This window comes from Platalea leucorodia, assembly GCF_965183815.1.
Source record: "Platalea leucorodia genome assembly, chromosome: 3".
NCBI lineage: Eukaryota > Metazoa > Chordata > Aves > Pelecaniformes > Threskiornithidae > Platalea > Platalea leucorodia.
The window spans coordinates 53,093,053-53,116,919 of record NC_138825.1 but is presented as its reverse complement, the minus strand read 5'-3'; the positions used below and the strand labels follow the sequence as shown (position 1 = coordinate 53,116,919).

The 23,867-nt window shown below is 39.8% G+C and overlaps 1 protein-coding gene across 5 annotated transcripts in view; it reads left to right on the top strand.

Annotated features, from left to right (window-relative positions):
• Positions 1-2,434: 2,434 nt before the first annotated feature.
• Positions 2,435-23,867, top strand: part of MAP3K4 (mitogen-activated protein kinase kinase kinase 4) — a 73,654-nt gene continuing 52,221 nt past the window's right edge. For all 5 annotated transcript variants that reach the window (XM_082305955.1, XM_082305953.1, XM_082305954.1 and 2 more), the window contains exons 1-2: positions 2,435-2,648; positions 19,071-19,261. In XM_082305955.1, the coding sequence (XP_082162081.1) occupies positions 2,587-2,648; positions 19,071-19,261 (253 nt within the window). In that variant the 5' untranslated portion in view covers positions 2,435-2,586. The remainder of the gene's footprint in view (positions 2,649-19,070; positions 19,262-23,867) is intronic.

The following is a 23,867-nucleotide window of genomic DNA, read 5'->3' as shown; positions in this document are numbered from 1 at the left end:
TCTTTGAAATAAAAAGACATTCCTTAAAAGAAGACAAAAATAATTAAAAGAATTTTGTGCGTATCCATTTTTGTAAGACCTCTAACTTCTTTAAATTTTGTCTTTGCTAAATATTCTCTCTCTACAGGCTCTGACAGTCTTATGTCACCTGCTGTTTCCTGTACTATCAGCTCCATCTATTCCTGCATCTCTTTTCCTTTCCTTTCAAGTTCTCTATAGGCCATTCATAAACTTCTCCTCTTACAATTTTCTTCTTGATGCCAGGAACTATGTTGCTCACTATGGCCTGTTGCAGACAAAGAAGTGCTGTTGTATCAAACTTATGGCCTTGCTCTGCTTGGCCAATTTGCTTCAGTAAATCATCTTAATGTTTACAGAAAGTAGTGGCAGTAGGCAGTCCCCATTTCCACCTTTTCCAAGGGCCCCTGGGATGCCTACGCATCCATACCATCATGCCATCATATCTGTGGCAAAAGGCAATATCAGATTTTTTTTCCTAGTTAATGAAATTTCTGTGCTTCTAACATACCACTGCAATGATTGCTTTGATTTAAGAAGCAAAGAGGCTGAAAAATTTTGCCATGATTGATAAAGACTTCTCTGCCCTGCAAATAGGTGAAGAGATGGTGTCAGATGACAATCCATAACATAGCTGAAAAGAATGCTAAAAGCCATTGCTATGCAATTATTTCATCAATGACATTGAGCCTTTGTTATTTGCAATCATACTAAAAAAACGCATACTGTGAAATAAGCAGCTTTGCTTTAGATCTAGAGAATTTATGTTTTTATGGAGATGACAAGTAATTTATTAGGCTAGCACTTTAGAATTTGTAATGTTGACTTTCTTCATGTATAGTTTCTAGGTTTTGTTCATGATGACAGATTAGTAGGAACGTATTGTGTGTATCTGCCCTTAGAATTGCTTTTTGGTTTTGGGCTCAAGTATTTGACTAAAAATCATTAACATGCTAAATGCTGCTTTTTTCCATTATATGAGGTAATCTTAAGTAATAATTCTGCACATAAATGCTGAATGTCTTAATGTTTAAATGTCATGACCATCAGGGTCACGATGGTCGAGGTATTTTTTTCTTGACCTATAGAAAACAGGGCACGGGCTTACTGCATAATGTTATTCATTTGGTCCCGCATTTTAATGCATTTATTTATTAAGATGATAAATGTGTAGTAGAAGTACCTTCTGCATTTCAGCTTAAAAAAAAATCTCCTTTCAAAGGGCCTGTTGAAAACAACTTGTAGAAACTTTTTTTCTTACACTTGGACAGATACATGGACAACTTTCCATCATGAACTCTACAACTGAACTTTAGCATCAGGCTAGAAATCTGTGTAAGTTTCTTGTACAGTCAATTTAATGAAGGAACTGTGCATAAAGCAGAATCTAGTATTGATTCCAGTCCAAGTTCAAATTTCACTCTTCAGAAATAACATATACTGTTTGTACACACATTACTGATGCCAGGGTTTGCTGCTCTGCTTCCAGTCCTATAAAACAAAAGACGAAGCTCGCTCTCACCAATTTTAACAATTGAACAACTCATGGCACTTTTCTGCCTTTGAAGGGCGTTACCATGGGTATTCCAGCCAAGCTATAGTTCAGGAAATTACATTTTTCCTCCCTGTATTTCCAAATGGATAACGTGGCTCCAGTTCTCTGTTCAAGGCTGATAACCAGTGCTGCTGGAGGCTTTAGAAAGACCAGGTTTATAAAAAGAAACAAGTTGCTCCGTAAGCAGCAGGATAAATGATGCCTGCTTTTTTTTTTTTTTTTTTTTTTTTTTTTTTCCCCCCTGCCTGCAAAGCTACGAGCACCCCCGCTCATTCCCCCCCTACCCCTCCCGGGGACCCGGCGGGCCTCGCACGCCTTTGAACGCTTTGGGGAAGGCAGCGCCAGCGCCAGCCTCAGCGCGCACGGGCCGCCACACGGGCGGGCTGAGGTAAACCATCTTCCTCCCAGCCACTACGTTTTGATTCTGTCCCTGCCCGCCCAGGCTGTGGAAACCCGCCGTTCCTGAGACGCCCGGCACCCGTAGCGAACGGCAGCCGGTAACGGCCAACAGCCCTGTCACGGGTGGGGAGGGAGCCAGACGCCGGCTGGCGGGGCGGCAGCTCCCGCCGCGCCTCCACCGCCGCCCGGCGCCGGCAGAAACGCGGCCCCTCCCGGGTGCCGTGCCCTCCCCGGGAACGCCGGGGAGACACCCCCGCGTCCCGAGAGGGGGACGCCGCAGCCCGACGGCGCGCCCCGTCCCCGCCGCCTGCGTGTGGGGCGGCCGCCCCCCCGCCGGGGGCAGCCCACGCCCCGAGCCGCTCCCCGCCCGGCCGCGGCGGAGCGAGCGCCTCTGGCTCGGCCGGTCCCTCCTGGCGCGCCGTAGCGATGCTCCCGGCTTCCTTGCCCTCGGAGGCTGTTTTCAAGATGGCGGCCGCGCGGGCGGCTCTGCGCGGCCGGGTTCCTGCAGCTGGGTAGGGACCCCCCTCCCTCTCCTCTCCTGCACCCCCGGCGCCGCAGCGGGCCAGGCCGGGCCGCGCACTGCGATCCGCCGCCATGCCGGCCTCGGTGCATGCATGAGAGACGTCGCCGCGCTGGTCTCTGCCGCCGCCATGGAGGAGCCGCCGCCGCCGGGGAGGTCAGTACCCAGCGCTGCCAAATAGGGAGCTGCGTGCAGAGAGCGGCGCAGGCCGCCTGCTGCCAGATTGTGGTGCGGGGCCGGGGCCGGGGCGGGGAGTGCGAGTGCCGGCCGCCCCTTGTGCACGGCGCGGCCGCGGCCGCAGCCTGCCGGGGCACGGCGTCGGGAGCGCTGCCTTGCTGCGGAGGGCGTTTTTAACCTCCCCCCCCGCCGGTCCCTTTGCGATGCAAAAGCTCCGGCTGCTGCTGCTGCTGCTTCAGCGCTTCTGTAAAGCGCCCACCGAGTGAGAAAGTGCTTCGATAAGAAATCTCTAGTGGCTGCGGTGGGTAAGGCAGTGTTTTGTGGGCACTTTGCAATTAAAAACAAATCGTTTCCTTCCCCCCTGGTTGAGCAGCGGGAGGCGTGCAGAGACGGGGGGGGGGAGTCGCTGCTGGAGCCCCCTGCGAGGCTGAGGAAGCGTGACCGCTGCTCCTTGGCTTGGGAGCTGCAGCGATAAAGGCACCGCCTTCTAGCAGGGCATCTCCTGTTTGTAGCAGCCGTCACTAAAACCAGGCAGTTAGGTTCTCTCTGGTGCGCCGATAAAACAGCAGGATCTTGGAGTTATTGCTCCTGGCAACGTAGCAATCGATATTTGTCAGAAGATACAGTTTAAAAAAAAAAAAAAAAGTCTTCCACAGAGAGGGCTAGCGCTATGGTGCCTCAAGCTTTTTGCAACTGCTCTTACCTCCCGAATGTGCTGACCTGCAGATTGGCTTTTTGCAAGTCTCCATCTGTGCCCTGCTCAGAGATGGGGATGCAAATTACTTCGTGGTTTAGAGTTTCCAACTGGCTGTAGAAGCGTTGTATAAGTCTAAGTTATTAATTCCCTGGCAATTATTTCTCCTTTTAAAATAACATCCTGTTGATCCACTTCACTTCTCACTAGGAGGCATTCAGGAAACGTTTTTTAAAACGCGCTTGTGTGATCAATTAGTACTGGAAGGCAGTAGTCAGGCACTTTGTATTCCGGGCGTGCTGCGCAAAAAAGCTTCATGCTGTCACGTTCCTGAGATCATTCTTGGATATTGCAAGCTACTCTTTCGTATTGATATTATAAAAGGGAAGTGGTGATGCGCTCCAGTTTGGATCGAGGCTATGGAGTTGAACAATGTCTGGTCTGAGTTTTCATTAATGTATTTTAATGATTTGTTTTTCTTATGTCATGAGAATGTCAAAACCAGAAGGTATATAACAGTTAACTGGATTTAACAGAAATATTATGAAATACAAATGCCAGTAGGGCAACTGAATTCATAAGCTTCAGAGTTCCTTTTTACAGTATCTTCAGAGTAATAGTGCAGGTTAAGCAAAAAATGATTTAAAATTAAGTTTGTGCAACAGCATGACCCTAGACCTGGGCTGTCTTCATGTCGAAGAGTAATCTGCAGTGCCTGAATGGAAAACACCCAGGCATTTCCTGTCTAGGGCCATTTCTGACCTCTGCTGGATTCTGCTTATTAAAAGACAGTTTATATGAGTCGGATGTGGGTGTGGATAGTGTGGTGGCAACTTTACCCAGCAAATGAAAATTGAATTAGTTATTTCAGACTGAGCTGGTGGGTGGGAAGGAGATGTCTCAAAACAATTAGGTAGCCTTAATTTGTGTAGGATAGTGCGTGTATTCCACTGTGATTCACTTCTGTGTGTACTTTGTGTATCATCTTCACATTTGCTTTGGAACAGAACTGCTTCTCTGGCTTTACGTAGTACTTGCTTTTTTTTAAAAGTAATACATGAGTAAAGTATCTGAAGCTTTTTCAACATGATTAAAGTTGATTTAAATTTTGGAGTTATTAGGTGTTCAGTCTTGTGGCTGTGAGGTCAGAATCTTGTTGAAATCAGTGGGACTGTGTGCAGGCTTGAGAATTTGAAATCTATTTGGTGGCAGATAGCTTTTAATCCTGCTTGTAGAGTATGAATGTGTTCTTATGATAAAGAGTTCTTCTGGCTAGCACTGAAGTGCATTGGTATCATGCATTCTTTTTAAGTTAAATTTAATTCTGTTGGAGAAGTACTCAGTTATTCTCATTAGCAATACACCTACATTTGTTTAAAAAAGAAAGTTTATTGATTTATTGTTAGACTGCCTTACCTGTTGGAAATCTGTTTGTGTAAGGATTCTGTGTCTTGTCAGAATATAAATGCAACAGTACATGTGTAAATCTAAGGCAAGCATACAATATATTCATGGCTTGCTTTGAATTATACAGTCTTTAGTCCAAAGCATTTGATTGAGAATCCCTCTCCAAAAGCAAACTGATTTTTCCTTTCCCAAAGAGGTCTTCCTTTCTTTCTTGATACATACACTTTGGGGTAAGGAGAGAGGGGAGGCAGCTCTAAACAGAAAAATACTCAGGGAACCTGAGGTGTTGATTTTGAGATAGGATTGCACTTGGACATTGGACAACCTGCAGTGGTTGTGGATAAATGAAAAGATACTACTAAAACGTTTTGGGAAGAATTCACATTTAAGTATCAATCCTTGTAACAAAGCAAGCAGAAAGTTTTCAAGGTAAGATGTTTCCACCTAGATAATGTAGAATGCTTATTAAAACAGGTACACCCTTGGTGCCTATAGGCTTTAAATTTTCCGAGTCCAGTTTTGGGCTTTCCCAAGAATTTTCTGACACAAAATCCACTATAGAGAAAAACAAGGCCTTAAGCATTTACTTCGTTGGGATGCCAATTTTGGTGGGACTGCAAAGGTATGAAGAGCCGTAGGGCTACTCTAACTTGTGCCTTGATTGCTTGTAGCCCTCTTTTCTCCTGGCAAAGATCCAGTGCAAGGGGTGAAGGAAGGAGCAAGGCTGTGAATAAAGCGGGACAGAATTGTGCATAATGTGGAGGCTTCCTCTGCGCTGGGGAATTTTTCAGTGGTCTGTCTGTGAGATTTGTTGGCTCTGTGATGACAATGAATTGGGCTGTCAGTCTGCAGCATCTGTTGTTTGGGGGAAGCCTGAGGTCATGTCATGATTTGTGCTCAACCTCTTTTTCTGTTTGCCAGACTATCTGTATGACTAATAGCATATCAGCAGTGAAAGAGTATTAAATTATTTTATTAATTTGGGAAAATAGCTTCAGTGGGAAAAGTGATTTAAGTGTATAGAGTTTTACCATCCTTTTTTTTGTTATTATTTTTTTCATGCATTGAAATGAGGTAAGATGTAATCTCTATGCTCCATGTATTGCATTTTCTTGTTTACATGTGCAAGATTGGGATGAATGACTGATTGCTCCACCTACACGCAAACACACACGAAGTGCTAGTTGAGATGTCTTTGGCATTTGTATCAGCAAGGATTAGTCTGCCTTGTGTGGCTGCTTGAGTTGTTTTTATGTCTGTTAATTAGTGCTGTCTGTGTCAAGGTTGGTTCTACTATTATGTAAGCTAGTGATATGGGCCCTTGTGGAATGCAAACTGTGCTGTGATGAAGAACAGATCTACTGAATTTAAAGGAAAGGATAAGGGATATGCAGTAATTTTATTTTAGGGAGCAAATTGGCATTTTTAAAGACTTATAAAGATTTGGCTTCCATGACAACCACATGTCTTAAATTATATACAAACCATTCTATTAAACTGCATCTAAAATAGATTGAGAAGACAATTTTTTTTATACTACCCACTGCTAGTCAAGTAGTATGTTGACCTCTGCCAGCAGAGGAAGATACAGGTACCTCAGCTTTTATTTCTTCAGCTGTGTTGTTAGATTTGCTGTTGTATATGCCATTTATGTTTGCAGGGCTATTACTTTCCTTAAGTTTTCTTCTGCTCTCAAGTGTTAACTGTATTGATGCTATGTTTAGCCTGTAATCTATTAACTAAATAACTTTTTAATTTTTAAAAATATTCTAAAAATTCTTTAAAAATGACGCTTATTTGTTTAAAGAGCTGATAATTGTCTCATGCCCATTCTTGGCCAGCTGCAAACATAAACCCAAACTGGAATGCTTGCTCTTAACACCTGAGTTTGAGCATTACTGAGTTGTCAAACGTTCACTCATGTCCAGTCCAAGAACCCTGTATGTAAAATCACATCAGCTTGCCATGAACCTTGATCAGGTTTATTCTGGATCCAGACAACATGGGATATAACTTTATTGCCTTGATGAATGTCTTCTGCTGTCATGGGGTAGAAGAAGGAAATTAGTTCTGTTCCATTTGTGACCTGCTAACGTTGAATGGTGTTGCTTTCTAATGTGGTATACATGTATGATTTATTCTGCCCTCAGCTTATGTGTGCTGCTGGTTTACTTGCTAATGGCTTCTCTGAGAGCAGTATTTGTAAAGGTTTTTACTATTTTAGCTATGAAATATCCATCCAGTAAGTGATAAGAAGGCCACAGTTACATATGCCTCTGTTACTTCTCGGCTGCGCTGTACAGCTCTCCATGGGCATGTCCACTGAGCATTTGGGATGCTCCAAATAGTGCAGAGTACTGCAGCTCCATTGCATTGCCTGGGTTTTCCAAAGGTCGTGGGCTAGTAGTCCAGCATCCAGTGCTGAGGCACCAGCGTCCACTAAAAACACATTTAACTTTTAATGCTTCACCTTCAGGGTTCTTGTAGACTTTGACTTCCTCTAAAAGATGAACTGAAACTTTGGGATCTACCCAAAGGGAACTACCCTTTGGGAACTACCTGCTGGTAGCTTTTTATTATCTAGGAATGGAACTTTCTGCCACAAGAGTAAAGTTGGTGCATGGGAGAGTGGGGGAAGAATGGCTGTTACAGATCGTATTATGTTTTATCCTAGGTCTGTGTCTTTCCCAATTATCACTGTTATATATGATATGTATTTATAGTTAAGCCTAGCAGCCTAATGCTTTCTGTCATAGTATCTCTTTTCCCAGTAGTATGTAACTTTTTCTAGTGTGGCTTAAATTTTCCTGAAAATCCATCCAGATTTGTTAGTGTAGATTTTTTGTAAGTAGTTCTTAATTAAATATACTTTATTTTTGGGTGTGTAGCTTGAGTAGCTTGCGACCTTGGGATCTGATTTGTGCAGGTGCCAAGAACTTAACTGCAGCACTTATCCTTTGGATTTATACTGTCCTATGTAATGCTCAACCATCTTTACTTTAGTGATTGAAACATATTTGAGAGCTTCTAATTAAAAAAAAAAAAAAAGAAAGATAAATGGGAAGTTCTTGGAAATTTCAGTTTAAAAAAAATATTTTTTTCCCAAAGATGAGTTAGGATGTAGTTGCAGTTGAAAAAATAGTACTAAGGATGAAGCATGGTGGCTGAAACCAATTAATATTTTGACGTTAGTTGTTCTGAGGCATTGAAGAGAAGAGAGCTGGATAGTAGCTGGGCTGGGTGAAGCTCTCAGCTCCTCTTTCTACACTTCTAACCTTTGATCCATTTGCAGCCTCACATTTAATGTGAATGTGGAAACTTGACAAACCCATCAACATTTTCACACTTTTTGACACATTATAGAGCAATGTCAGAATTAAATAGGTCTGTTGTTCTTTCTTATTGATATAACATATTGCACACTTTCAATCAAATAATCTATTTGTGAATGGGGAAGAAAAAAGCTCAGAGCTGAATGTACATGCATATTCTGTAAATGCTGTTATGTCATAATCCAAATTTGCATGAAAACTTATAATAATCCAAGATGGGAAAATTAGTTAACCTTTCTCTGTTTCCAAATTTACTAGTAAAAAAGAACAGGAAGTTCTGATTATTATTTTTTCTGAGATGAGAACATGAAGAACTGCCAAAACTGTTATATGAGCTCTATTTTATTTATTTTTATACTTATTTCTAGTTGGTGTAACTTGCAGAAGAAACATTACTTCCTTAGATCATTTAAATAGGTCTCAATAGCTCTTATCTCTGCTTGCAATAAAAAGATATGATGAATACTAATTTGCATTTTGCTTAATTTATTTTTAACTCATTGTTTGACGATTTCTGTTTTTTTGAAGTTTACCGTATTTTTGTAGTCAGTCAAAAGGTTCTTCAACACCTCTCCACTGTTTCAGTAGCCTTTGTTACATTTTTCTGTAACTCTGTGTCTTTCTGTCGTAAATATAATAATCAAGCACTTAGAAGCTTCTGCCCAGGAATATAGGAGAATTTTAGGAAAAGCATCGAAGTATTAGTAATTTACAAAACTAACTGTGGTAGTTTCCAGATCTTGAGAAGCAGAAGATTTTGTCTGAATTTCGCTCTTAAAATAAATGTTGCTAATCAGTACAGTAGTGCTGTAAGGAACTTTGTAATGGGAGGAACTGGCTACAGTCAGACATGTGCTTGAGGTCTACTGTAGAAATGCAGTGTGTTCACAATTGCTGGGTCCTTCTGTTCTAATTAAACAGCTTAATTGAGAGTTACTAAGGGGGAAAAGGTGTCATTGGGAATCAATTAAAGATTAACTGTATAGCTCTAAGCTTTACATTAGTCTTTTCCCCAATAATGACTTTTTTTTCCTTGTAGATTTCTGCAGAAATAGCGGTCGTTCTATCACAATGAAGTCTTGCTACAAACCACTGTTGATCTTGCAGCAGAAGTACTTGCTTTGTACTTCTCTCAGGCCATAGATGATCTGGGAGTTATTATACTTTGTGCTTAACTGTTAGCACAGCTGTTGTAGAGTAAATCCATAGTTTGCAAGCAAGTGGCAAGATGTAGGTCAGGGCTTCATAACAGCATTGGGTGTTTTGCATTTGTGCAGCCATGCTACAGGTTAGTCTTCAAAGATAAACAAGGCGTAAATAGTGAGGAAAGCATGGGTATTACAGGGCTACTACTACATTCTGACTATTTACTAATGAAGTTTTAGTGTTTCTGTAATTATTTCTATGTTGACGAGCCCTTGTTTGTAGGTTAATTTATAAATAAGCTACTGGAATTATGTAATTCAATCAGGTCTTGGTAGTGATACGGGTATTACCTTAAGCATCTTCCTGCCCAAGTATTTTGCTTTTATTTTTATTTTGCTTTTATCATTGCTGCAAGTAAAAAGTTGCATTAGTTTTGCAGCTGACCCAGACTAGAAATTACTATTCTCATCTCCTGACATCTTTCTCTTCCCCTCTCAACTAGGAATATCTGCCATATGAAACTTGCTAGCATAACATTAAGTACATTTGGTTGCCTAATCAAAATTAAAGTGGTTGAAATTGGAAAAATCCTGCTAACAAAGACATTCAAGCTAAGCTGGATTGTTTTGGCAGCACCAGTGAAGAGCCAAGGTCAGTACTTTCAGCTATACCTGTGCATCTTGGGGGCTAGTGACTTCTGGCAAAGTGTCACTGGAAAGCAGAAAGGACAGTCATCTTATAAATGGCTTCAGCTGCAGCCAGAACAGAGTGACTGAGGGCACAATTTCATGTTACACTCAATGTGTTGGACCAGCAGGTTACTTTCTTCCACCCAGTCTCTCCCCAAGAGGAAGCCAAGCTTCTCCACTGCATTCTTACTGGATCTAGCAGTCATGTGTCTGTAGAGTTTTCACTTCAGCTCATTGATCTGATGGGTAACTGGTGCACCAAAAAATTAATGTGGTTTTTTTTTCCCCCATCAAATTGATGACTGAGTTCACATGATGGTTGGCTTCTGTGCAAAGGGGGCAGGCATGTGCAACCTGGGAGACAAAAGGTGCACTGGAACAGGTTCCCCTTTTTGTGTCAGCTTACTGTGAGTATAGTCTTGGTAATTTCTGAAGCTCTTTACTTCATCCCTGTAGAAAATTGTGTTAACAATATTCACTACATTTCATACTTGATTTTAAAAGTTTTTTAATATTACTTCATATTTTTTGTGCTCTTAACAAGCTTCTCTGCTGTAAGCTGTTCGAATGAAAACTTAGATTCTGTAAAATTTGCATCTGCAGACTTACTTGCTGAAAGATGCAAGTGCTTTTTTTCAGTTAGCGTCAGCAGCAAATGGTAAAATTACTATCTCTATTATAACTAAATTCTCTCTCCCCGCCCCAAGTGCCACCTTTTTTCCCCAGTGCGCTGATTGTTCATTCCTAGACTATAGAGACAACTGATCATATATCCTGCCTTCCCCTGATTCCTCTGGTAGGAAAAATGTAGCGATGCACAGCTGAATTTGAATATTTCTTAAAGCTGAAATTGTTATGCTGGTACTATTTCTTCTTTAAAACGTTATTTTGAAATACTTAGTGAGTACAGAAAAGCCTGAGATTTCTGCCTTAGGACAACATGGCAAAATATTTTTTGCTTTCCTCAAATTACTTCCAGGCAATATCTTTAGTATCTCTGTCTCCTTCAAACTTTCTTCTAATTTTAAGATAAGTTTCAAGGTTGGTTTTTTTTTTTCCCCTATTCATTTGAGCCTTGACATTGGTGTGCCTTACATAATATCTGCTTTTATGGTAGAGAAATCGATGAAAGGTTGAATGTGACCCTCATAAATATTTATGTCGTAGCTTTCAGAAGAGATGGGAAATGGATGCATTTAACTAGATAGGATTAGCCACCTCCTGTAGAAAGGAAGAATAGTGCAGATGTAAGGGTGATCACAGGGATACACAAATTGAGTTGGAGAAGCGTGCGTGAAAAACAGGTCCTGAGAAATGAAAGGAGTTAGCAATCTTGCTTTTTACTTAGCAACTGAAGGAAGAGTTGCAAGGGCAACAAGTGCTTTAGAGAACAATATTTTTATTTTGTGCTTCCTCCCTACGTTTTTTATATAGCCTTCATGCCAGAAGAGATGATATTCTGAAGTTCCCCTTTTCCACTATGAGATTGCTGTTAGGTGTTTTTCTTCCAGGCTTTATTGTCAAGTTAAGTTATCCAGATGCCTCTTTTCTAGAGCAATGTGATGTCTACAAGATCCTTGTGAGCTGGAAACTTGGAACACCAAAGCTCTTGTTACTGCTCTCCCCTCCAGCTCATGGTTGCTTTCAGTGCTTTTTGTTCTACTGATGGGATGTGGCATGGGTCTGTGTGCTCTTGTTCTCTCTAAAATTTGGGAAGGTGGCAGGTGACAGATACTCCTTCCAATTTCTTACCCAAAAGCATGGGTATTCATTTGCCAAGCAGTGGTATTTTCCAAAAGTAATAAAGTTGTGGTTTTTTTCTTAGGAGGAAGCTGATCCAGGCCTTAGTAGAGACACGGTGCTTTTTACAAATCTGATTGCATTTGCCCTTCATAATTTGAAGACTTTTCTGTTCTTATAAAATTTTTACAGTGGAAGAACTTTAGGAAGGACTGTTTCTGCAATTTATCTTATGTAGTGATTCTTGTTCAAAAAAAAACAAAACCCAAACTTGGTGCTTTCCTATAGCTTACCCAAATGATCTTAAGGATAATAAATTAAAAAGCCAGACATGTCCTTAGTTTCAAGTTGAATTTAATTATGCTGTTAAAAAACTTATCAAGTATATTACCAAGTTTGTACCAGTCAGTCCTATTAATATGTTGGCAGCAATCAGGAGTTATTGGTGACTAAGATTTAACATTGACTGCTCAGAAATGCTGAGCTCAGGCATACGAGATTCAAATGTGAATACAAGGTCAAGTATGTTCATTACTGTATGTCACTATTAGGTTTTAATGTGAACAATTTTTTTTTTTACTGTCTCTGGAGGTAGAGTCACAATAGGAATGTGTGACATGTACACCATTTAAATGTTCATGCTAGACACAGAATTTTTGTATCTTGCTAACCAGGCTATTTTTTTTCCCCAGTAAGCAATGTGCCAGCTTTACACAGGATGTATTTAGCAAAAAATAGTTTTATTTCTACAACCTGTGAGCAAATTCCTGCTGCTCTGTAATAAAAAATAAAATAACAAAAAAACCCACCAATTTTTTTTCCTTGCTTTTTACTGAAGGCTTCTTTGGAATTGCACTTATAGTCCTTTGCTGCCCTTGTAGCAGTTTGTAATAACTGCTTTGAATGCAATAGCTGCAAGCACTTACTTTTAGCATTCACAAATGTAGCAGATCTTTAAGAGAAGACTGTATGCAACATTGGATTTGTAGTCCTTTCTGCTTCCAGTTCAGGAACTTTCAGAACCAAGTCCATTTATTTAAGCTTAAAGCTTCCCTCAGAACAGGGAATTTTTAAAAGGTGATTACAAATGGGAGCGTATGATGCTTTTGTAACGTCGTAACTGACACTAGGAGTTTACACCAGATAGCAGTCCTGTACTTTAGCAGAACTTCATTTCATTTCATCTTAACTTGTTTTCCTGATTAGGTTGTCTAATCCTCTTAGTTTCCCAAAGTGCTACAGGTTGATTAACAAAGTTCCTTCCTTGTGCTGTTGGTCCAGGAGTACTGTCATGTTCTCTTGTGCTATGCAGATAAAATGAAACCCAGTACTGCCCCACAGAAGTTAGAGCTGCTGATTCCAGAGTTGTGTCCTGTGTGGTGTTTAGCAGCTCTAACTGGATACCATTTTGTTTTTCAGTTTTAACGGCTGCAGAGATGGTTATCTAAAAATCCTGTTTGCTCTTTGCATTACCAGCAGCTGTGGGATGATGACAATTATCATTTATGTTCTTGTCAGAATATTGTTTATCTTTGAAATAGAATGGTTGCAACTACATTTAGGGAGAGCTGCCTTAGCTTTAAAAAGATCTGGTCGGCAATGTGTAGTGCCTGTGTTTTCTGCTACCTTAGCTAATTGACAATGTACATTACTAAGAACAGGCTAACGAAGCTTCATCTTCCTACATGCTTTATCAAGCTGAATCCCTGTTGAGGAGCATATATTTGAAAAATACACTTTGCCTTTAAAACCAAGGCACTGAGCATCAAGAACAAGTAGTGGGTAATTCGGTGGCGGACCTTGTACAGGTCTTGCAGTTCTCTGTATGGAAATGGCAGGGTGCCATAGGAAGCGTTGAGAAAGAGCCTTACTGATGGGTGACTGGTGTAACGCCTTTGAAGCTGCAGGAAGCTGTTGACGGCAGCACCCTGCGGAGCGCGCAGCTTCCTAGCTGTAGTGTTGGGCGATTATCCTGGCTACTGCGTTGTAATTGCCTAGCTCAGATTTATTGCTACGTGCTTGTAGTCCAATCAGTTGACCTCCACTGCTCTGATTCCCAGCAAGCTTTTAAGCTGTGTGTGGGATGATAAGCGGTGGCTGAACCTGAGTTAATTATGTAAGCGCCTAATACTGAGGATCAAGGGTAGCTGATATAAAGGGAAGGTTTAAAAAAAATGTTTCCCCCATATACCTGTCACAGTTTTTGTCATGACCTCTTATTATCGGTTGTTACAAACTTTAAAAGTTTGAATAATGCTTCAGTAAAGTGCAAAAAGCTTATACTGGTTAAAAATCATACTCTTCAGCATGACTTTAGCCTACTTAAGTTTAACCCGCCCCCATGTGATCTTCAGTGGTCTTTTTTATTTGTTAATTTATTTTTAATGATAAATTACTGTATTTTTCCAAAGGCTCATGGCCTTTGTCAACAGCAACGGTTACCAGACTTTTTGCTTCCTGTCCTGCTGCTTCAAGTTTCATACCTCAGTTTTCCACCTCTCCTATTTTTCTTTGCAGGCCTTTGAAAATCTAGAAGATTTATCTCAGTTTTCATGACTGAGCTGGAATTGTAGATACATTGCCAGTACTTTGACTTAGTTAAAGAAAAATAAATAATCCTGTTGTTGTCATCTACATATGCAAATTGAAGAAATTTTATATTCTGTCTTTTCAGATTCTGGTTGAAATGCACCTTGGTGTGACATGCAGTAGTTACTTGTTGGAAACACTCTTGGTTATTTATTTTTTGTTGCATTTCAGAGCTGTCAAGGTGTTTTTTTTGTTTGTTTGTTTGTTTTTTGTTTTTTGTTTTTTACCATACTGCTCTTGAGCTTTCCCAATATTCCTGTTTTACGCATCCTGGCTACTGTCGCTTCTATATTCCTACGGTAAAATTGATGAGAAGCATTTTGCTCATTAAAATTGAGGCTTGGAGCAGCCTGTAAATAGACTGATGTGAAAAATATGCACTTCCAGTTTTCCTCATAAGCATTGGGTTTAAACTGTCCTTGGCAAATACTAACTTCAGTTGTCACACTTGTAGCTTTCACTTTTTGGGTGTATACCTAATTAAGATTAGGACAGTTTTCACTGGTTGTGGGGGAGAAAACCTGCAGTTCTTGGTAGCAAACAAGAAATAAGCTATGATTAATGTTACCCAACTCTGGTTGCAACAGTATTTAGGAACCAACAATTCTGTGTAGTAACGAATACTATAATCTGATTTAGGTTTGCCAGCAGTGCATTTTATAGGTTTGCAGATTTAATTAGTCTTTGGTTAGTTCATAAAAGTAAATAGCACATGAACATTACAAATGCTATGTTGGTAATCTGTTAAAATAATAACTGATTTTAATACTGATTTTAATAATTCCTGCTGATGGTCATATATGTCTGGTGTTGTCTGGATGAGAAAAATTGATACCATCATGACTAAGCTGATGTAGTTGCTTTAGTTCAGACCCTGTGTATCTAGCGCATTGTTGTAACATAAGGCTTTTGCTGGTGAAACTGAGTCGTGTTCACTGACATTGATTTGAGCTCTGAGTTGAGATACAGTCTTTGCACGCAAAGCCTAAACTGAGCATGCTGAATTTTTGAACTTGATTTGCAGGCTGTGCCTTCCTCCCTCTAAGCAGACCAGCCAGCTCCAGTTAGATCATCTGTTAGCTGCTAACAAGAGTGGTGCTGTAGAGCGTGCTTGCTGTTTTGTGATGCGACTTCTAGTGCAGCACGTTTTGTGATAAATCTGCTATGGTTTTTAACAAATTAAAGAACAGCTTACTAAATTACCTAGAAAAAAAATGTCTGAATGTTAAGTAAGTCATACTGGATCCCACTGTATAGGTATGTATGTAATTCAGGTGTGAGATTGGAGGGTGTTTTGAATACTTTTGGACTTCATGCCCTCTCATCAGACATAGCAAGAACCTAACAAGGTAGTGACTGTTGAGGAAAGAAGCAGCTTATGGTCTTTAAAGATCAGTTCATTTAGCCTGGTGAAGAGGTTTGATCGTTACACTCTTAGAAGAGTTTACTCGCTTAAAACCAGAAGGAAAACAGTGTTTTCACTGGTCTTCTGTAACGAGGTAGCTTGTCCTAGTTTAAAGCTGCCTTGGAACTGAGACCTAATGCGAGTGCCTCAGGATCTGCTCTGCCAGGCCCTGCAAGAGCATCAGCACCCCACCCTGTGCCTTGCCCTGCCAGTGAGGTCACTGAAAAAATAAATAGTTCCATAAGCACTGGAACTAATGACTTCTTGTTTCATGTGGTTTAGTCTCTTGTGGCTGATTTGTCTTTGGCAAAATCAGAGGGGTGTGCTCTGCCTGAAGGTTTTTCTTCAGTAGGGCTGTTTGCAAGAATTCTCAGGAATAAAATTTTTCTGGTGTCCAAAAAGATGTAAACTTGTGTTCTGCTTTCCCAGTTCAGCATTTACAAGATCCTTTTCTGTTATTTATCCACCTGTTTTCACAAGATCTGTAGGAACAAATTAAGACTTCTTTGTTACATGCGGCCAATAGTGGTTAATCAGATTGTTAGAAGGCACACAAACAGCATCATTTCCCAAGGCAAGGAAACTAGTCTAAAAGTATTGGTGATTCTCTGTGGTTGTCATTATGGCCAAATTCACTGTAGGGCTCTCTTTAGACTACAGGTGGTGCTACGGTACCACCTCAGTCCTTTTTCTTAGGTAGCCTCTAAAGTTTATCTACAATAGTTGGTGAACTTGCCTGCCTTCTTCTCAAAGCAGTAATGTGAGAAGAGTAATTTCACACACTAAATGTTTCTGTGGCTTTGCAGAGAACATAACTGTTTTGCATGTTAAGGTATTTATTTCTGTTTATAGCTAAAGACAAAGAAAAAAGTACAGTATCTGATTTTGGTTTTGTTTTTTTTTTTTGTTAGCCTTACTGCTATTCTACTGGCTGGCAACATGCTGGCATATTTCTTCCTGCAGACACTCAGACTTGCTCCACCAGAGCATAAGTAACATTCCTCGTCTGCCTAAAAAATAGTAGCAAGTAAAATGTCGTTTGTGATTCGAGTGAAGCTGAAGTTATCAGGTACTGATGCTAGTCTTGCACTGTCTGATTTAGGTCAAATGTTTCTTTGCCTTCATATCTTTTATCAGAGTCAGGATGGTGTTATTTGCATGCCTGCTTCAGAAATAAAATATGTGAGGGGATGGAGGCAAACAACGTTTTTTCCCTCCGCCAAGCTAGAGTGGTGCATGTTCTTCTCCCAAATATATGTTAAAGCAAGAGAGTTGCATGTACGGCACCAGTGGGGAGTGGTGGTGATGAGAGGACTGTGCTGGGGTAGTGGGTCCTGTATTCTGGGAGAAGGCAGAGGTCTTGGTGTCACTTTGAGCTCCAGCCTATCTATGGGATTCGATCAGTTAGGGACTTGTTTTAGCTTTGGAGTCCTCTCTTCCTCCTTCCCTTTTTCTCCCTTCTCTATATTTACCCTGCGTAGTTAAACATCAGATGGGTATAAAGGGATAGTGAGAGAATTTAAAACCCTGTCCTGCTGCCATCTACTTTCCTCTGAAGCCTGAATTGACCAGAGGATTTCATTATTTTGCGGGGCTTTTTTAACATTGTGAAGAATTCAAATTATATATTATTGGTGGGGCAATGATACAGTTCACAGATTGTCTTAAAATAGTTTGTTTCCATGTGTGAATTTGAAATTTCCTAGTATGTCAGTGAGCAGCATAAAATGTACTGAAGTTCGGTCGCTCGCAGCCTGAGAGTAATTTCGTTGCTGTGTGTCGCATGTTCATGCAGAGGAGATCCAGCTATTAGTGGTATTGTACCCAACTGCCACTTGACTGAAGTAGTCTTATTTGGTAGGACAGAGCAAGTGTCCAGGAGGAAGGAAAGGGTATCTGACATGATTACTCATTTATTTTATTTGTCATATTTTATTTTTAAAGCAAGTCCTAATATAAGAGTGCATGCATGCTCCCCATCGTGGTTGTTTTACATCTGACCTCTTCTTATGAGAGGAAGCTGGCACTGAGTTTATATATGAAAACTGGTGGCGTTTCTTTTTTTTTGCCATGTGAGTTTACAAATAGACCAGCTCCTGGTGTTGGCTTAGTGGGTAATTGTATGAGTGCCAGAATTGACTCAAAGGAAAGGCTATAGGAGTTTTTGGCTGGGGAGAGGAGGAGACTGAAATCATAGCAGGCTGGACTTTAATTGTCTTGTTCTGCAATGGAATTGTGCCATTGCTAGGGTTAACTGTGTGATACCATGCAGTTGTTGTTTTGTTGGTTTCTGGTGATTTATGGTTTGGTTTTTTTTTTTTTTTTTTTAAAAGCCTGTTTCCACTGAAGGAAAAAATCGTCACTCTCTAGTTGTATCTTTGAACAATTTAAATCAAAATAATTTAGAGTTTTGGAAAATTACAAAGACAAGTCAGCATTTTTTAATTTTTTTTTTAAACATTTCAGTTTTGTAATACTGTATGTAATGCTACTCTACAATGTTTGCTGATACTGCTAGATGTAATAGCAATGAAAGGTCCTACTTGGGGTTGGAAGGCTATTGTGCTGGACTCTGGACTGACATAAGTACTAATCCTGCAAAGATACATGCTTTCTGTTGCATTTGGTGATACAGCACCCAGTGGTTAAGCAGACCATCTGGATTTGTGGTTTGAAGAACATATGTCCATTATCTTAATTTTGTGTTTGCATGAGCACCGACTTCTTTTTAAGTATTACCAGTATTTCTTCCAAACTGCCAAAGTAATCAAGGCTAATGAAGAAGTTACTATGGAGACCCTGTTGGTTTTTTTTGTTACCAAAAAAAAAAAAAAAAAGGTAGTTCTGAGGTTAAACCTACTTAATAGTAAAATCAGCGGAAAATACATAAAATGCATTCAGGTCTCCTATGCTAGATACAAGTTTTGTGAAGGGTGGAGAGCCTTTTCAGTGAACTTAGAAGTTGTCTTCATGGTATGCACAAGTTAGGGGATGGAGGATGGAAGGGAAGACCTCTGCTGTTGTCTCTGCTGCTGATTAGATTGACTGTCTTGCATTATGTTTGTATTTTTGAACCTTTGTTTATTTCATGTACCTCTTAGTTTAGGCTTGCAACAGGTTTTCTCAGAAACAAATATATTATGTATACATGTATGTTTACCCTGTGTTCTCCTGGTGACACCCTGGCTATACATCCTCTTTGTTGTATGTTGCCTATACTTTGCTTGATAGGATAGTTGCCTTTATGGGTGTGAAAAACCTTGATAAATATACGTGGCTGTGGCAGGAAAATATAGAAGGTTGACTGGTTGGGATTTATTGATGGATTAGCATTCTAAACAGATATTGCAAGTAAAAATTCTTTATCTTTAACATCATGTTTTAACTTGTTCTCTACAGGAAAGAGTGCAAATCAGAAGATGCTACTTGCAAGATCTCTGAATCTGACCCTGAGGAATTATCAGATGAAGCAAGTGCTGACACCTTCTATGGAACTTCTCCTCCTAGCACACCCCGCCAGATGAAGCGTATGTCAACAAAGCATCAGAAAAATAACGTTGGGAGACCTGCTAGCCGCTCCACTTTGAAAGGTGGGTGTGGTGTTTTCTGTTTTTTTCCTAAAATGACCATAAAGTCATAGTATAGTAGCCCTTCATTACCTGATGGAGGAGTTATACAGAGGATGGAGCCAGATACTGAGGTGCAGTGAAAGGACAGGAGGCAGCTGTCATAAATTGCAACAAGGCAAGAGTCTTTGGGTATTAGAAGAAAACTTTTACCATGAGAGTAGTCAAACAGTGAACAGTTTGCCAGAGAGGTTGTTAGGTTGTTGAATCTCCATCTTTAGAGATTTCCAAAACACAACTGGATAAGATCATGAGCAGGCTAAGCTAGTTTTGAAATAAACCCTGCTTTGAGCAGGAGGTTGGAAAAAAATTACCTTAAGTGGTATTTTCCAGTCAATTTTTTTTCTGCAATTCTATGGTCTCTAGTAATGGTGTAGTTGCTTCTCTGCCCCAAATTCATGTTCTGAAGCACTTCACAGTCTGTTTTATAGAAAAATAGAGTTTTCAGTGATTATTCTTTATTTTATAGTGTCACTGAAGCAATTAAATTGGAGTTACCACTGTTTACTTCTGTTGATACTTTGGTCATAAAAGTCATAACTGGGAAAAAACAAAAGATACTCAATACGTATTTTTGCCTAATGTTATTAAGTGATGATATCTAATACGAAATAAAACATTTTTTGGTTAAAGCACAAATTTTAAGCTTTTCTTTCTTTAATTTTGAGCAGATATAGAATATGGTAATTGCTTGTTGAAAAGATAATTTTAAAAAAACATGCAGTAGCTACATCTTTTCAAGCTGCCCTTCCAAGAAAAAAAGAAAAAATGTGCAATTTTAGTGGTTTTGCTGAGCTTGTGATGGGTGGAAAAAAGCCGTTTTTTAAGATTGTATGTTCAGTATTTTCATACAGAATACACCTAGGTTTGGGGTTTGGCATGTGTTTTTAAAAAAACAAACAAACAAACAAAAAGCAACCCTATGTCAGACAATGTTATTTGCCAGAGTTGTTATGGCAGCTTGACTATTGCCAGTTAATATTTTGGAAACAATTTTTTAAATTGCTTCACATGAAACAGGAAATGTTACCACAGAGTGTACTTACTTGCAAGGATTAAGTTTGTCAAGGTAAAGTCTAGGGGAGAAGGTAAATGGTTTAGTATGAATAAGGGAATGCAGTCTGTTCTTCAGTTGCATAGAGTTGTGGAGTGCAAGTTCATGATAAAAGAAGGGCCCGTGCAAACATCTTCCAAAGTTTTTGGTTCCCTTCCGTTTCATACAGCCTCTGAATAATGTCACTGTGAAGAGAGCATTCACCAAAAGACCTCTTCCTTAAACTAAATTGAAGAGAAATCTTGTTATACTTGGCAGTTAGCTGTGTAGACATTGGAATTATTAAGCTTCTTTTACTGGCTTTTAAATTGTGCCTTTTGGCTAAGTTAAACTCTTCTAATGCAACATTAACCTTATTTGGTTCTGTATATGATAATTATGTAACAACTTTCCTCGCTTTTTGGAGCAAGGTCTCTCTACTTGTGAGGGGAATGGTTCTTGCTTCTGGAATAATAATACCCTGTTCATGGTTGCTGTGAGTGTATCTTAAAATATGTTTGGGGTTTTCTTTTTGATGAGTTGGATAGTGTTGTATTGTGTAAAACATCTTTTCTGGAAAGTTCATAGTTCATTTTGTTTAACTTTGCCTATATGTACAATCTCGGAAAATGTATTCATTTATTCTGTGTTGTGGGAGGGAAAAAAAAACCACCCCACCCCAAAACCAGCAACTTCAAAGTGGACTAGTTAATTGACCTTGAATGTGTATGCATATGCTGTTAATGAGATCGAATTGGTTTTACTTCAGTAAGAGAATTCATTCAGGCGTTAGTTTGATGTAACTAATCAGTTTAAAAACTACATTTGAAATAACTTTTCAGACGTTTACATATGACACAGATTTAATGTATCTTTAGACAACTGAAAGAATTTCGGGCATTAGGGGCTTGCTTACTTGTATCTCCAGTGTTTGTTTAATTTCTGTCACACCAAGTTTCTTACAACTTGCATTTAGTATCAAAAAATAAAGTGACACAATAATCTGTTTAAACTAGTTTCTGAATCATTTCTCCTGTAGCCCAAGACACATGGGATTCACGTTTTCTAAGCTGAACGCATTTTGGAGTTGCTCCTAAGACATATGTGTGTCTCCTGCCTGTTTTTTCTGACTTGGAGGGTATGGAATGGCAGTCCAGCAATGCTTGCTTACTTATTGAAATGTTAGCTTCTTGGACTATGTAAAAAAACAGTGCTTCTGTCTGCTTTTTAGTGTGAAACTTCTGCAACTTCATACTTGAATGGAACCTCTGTCTGCCCCACTTTCTTAACCCACCAAGTTCCTCAACTTCATTTTGTCATTTTTTTTTTTTTTTAATGATCTGTTTAAGAGCTCAGATTCTGCCATGTGCCCCTCTCCCCAACCAGTTGTTGCTTACTTGTGAAACCTACCTGCCCCATGTAGCCCTAAAGGTAATTGTAACTCAGAATTTGTTAGTACAGCTGAACTTGTTTTACAAATTAATTTAAGCCTATATTACAAAACTGGAATAAAACCAGTAGTAGGAACTCGTACAGTTATAACATTGATACTCATTTATTGCCGAATTGTCAGGTATAGTTGAATCATTGGTGCCTATTTATTTGATGAAACGAGAGGATTTTGAAATAATTTGTAGATTATTGTGCCTGGGCTTTGTTCAGAATGATGAAGATTAGAGTATTAGGGCATTGTGGATGTGTAAAAATGAATCATATTTTTAACTTATCTTTCTTTCAATGTGTTTTGGTGGAGTGAGGAATCTGAAGATTAATATTGAAGGAGAATAAGATGTTAAAAACACAAACCGAAGGGGTTTAGGGGACCTCCTGGTAGCTAGAGTGTAAGTTCAGAAAGTGATCTTTAGATGTGCCAGGGTTTTCATTTATTTTGCAAGGTCACCAAAATCTTTAACATCAAAGTGCTGTTAAAAGTTGATCCATTTCTAATCTACCTCCTAGTCTGGGGTGGGTGTGTATGTATTTCATCTCTGCCAACCTTCTCCATCTTCCTTCTTCTTTCCTGCCAATGCAGAATGTGTCTTGCCACTGCTCCCCTGTCTCAGCTTTTCAGGCTGTTGCCTCCTTGCGGCAGTACCAGCTGTGGCATGGAATTCAAGCTGCCACGCTGAGCAGAACTTTAGTCTCGTGTTCTGCTGGGTGCTGGTTAACCTTACGAGTTAGTAACCAGTAAGGGTGAGGTACCGCTGTCTGACAGTAATGTTTGAGTAGATAAACGTAAAATCAATGACAGGGAATTCCATAGCAAGTTTCTTTGAATCACTGATAGGTTTCCATTTCCAGGAGAAAAACTCTGTTTGAGCTAGGTTTTTATGTCATCTGCTGTTGTACTTGGTAGCTGCTCAGAGAAAGATGTATGAATACCTGAAATAAAAGTAGTATAAGAGGCATTAATAAAGTCCATATTTGCAAGAAACAGTTTCTGTCATGACTTTGTGATTATTCTTTCTTCCTCATATCCTTCAGAATATAATTTCTTTTTTTCCCAGAGTTAAGTGCCATTGTACGCCTTGTGACCTGCCCCAATCCTACACAACTATGGCAAGGGTTAAATTATATGTTTTAGATATGGGGATTGGAAGGAGGCAGTGTGGCAGGTCACACCCTTATTAACTCACTTATTGCTCATTAACAGCTGGAAACAAGCAAAGGAAGGTGCTCTGACCACATACCTCTTCCCTTTCGTTTCAGACATTTCTGCAACCTTAATACAATGCCTTTGTATGCGTACGTTTGATAGTCTTTGAGCTACGTTACCACACCAGTTCTTTCCAGAGAACTGCTGTCTTACATGAGTAGAGATTGTTTGGTATTATGTGCTGAAGGAAACAGATTTCTCTGTGACTGTACCTTCTTTTGTTGCAGATGCTGGAGGATATATAGTGAATGAAACAAGAATGAAGGACCATCTGATAATTAAGTCAGTGGAGTGCATCATATGATAACAGCATTCTGTCACGAAATGTTGTGTGATGCTAGGCAAATAGCACAAATTAAAATCTAATGTCTGTTTCTTGTTTTCCTAGAAGCAAGCTGGAGATTCTGGGATGTGGTTTGCAAATTGTTGAGAATTCAAGGTGCAATTGAAGTCAGGGTGTGTTGATCACCAAGTGCTCAATGTTCTGAAATGTCAAGCAATAGCTTTTCCCATTTTTGGCACCCAAAAGTATGCTGGCTTGACAGATCTTTCTCTATCATGATTTTCCATATATAGAAGGAGAATAATATTATTCTTCCACTGAGCAGGCCTGTTTTGCAAATAAGCTTATTAGTATTTCTGGTATTAATGGATGTTACAGTGAGGAGCACATTAGCAAAGACTCTAAGGAAATTACTACTTCTAGAGTGGGGAATGAGCCATGTGCAGCAGATAATCCTTAGAGTCACAGTGAACAGTGAAAGAAGACGAAGTATACAGCCATCGTTCTGAAAGTCTTTTCTGTTCTTGAATAAGCAGGGGCCCTGTGACCGTGTAGCTTGTTGTGTTCCAACTGCTGATCACTGGGCTGCAGCTAGTGT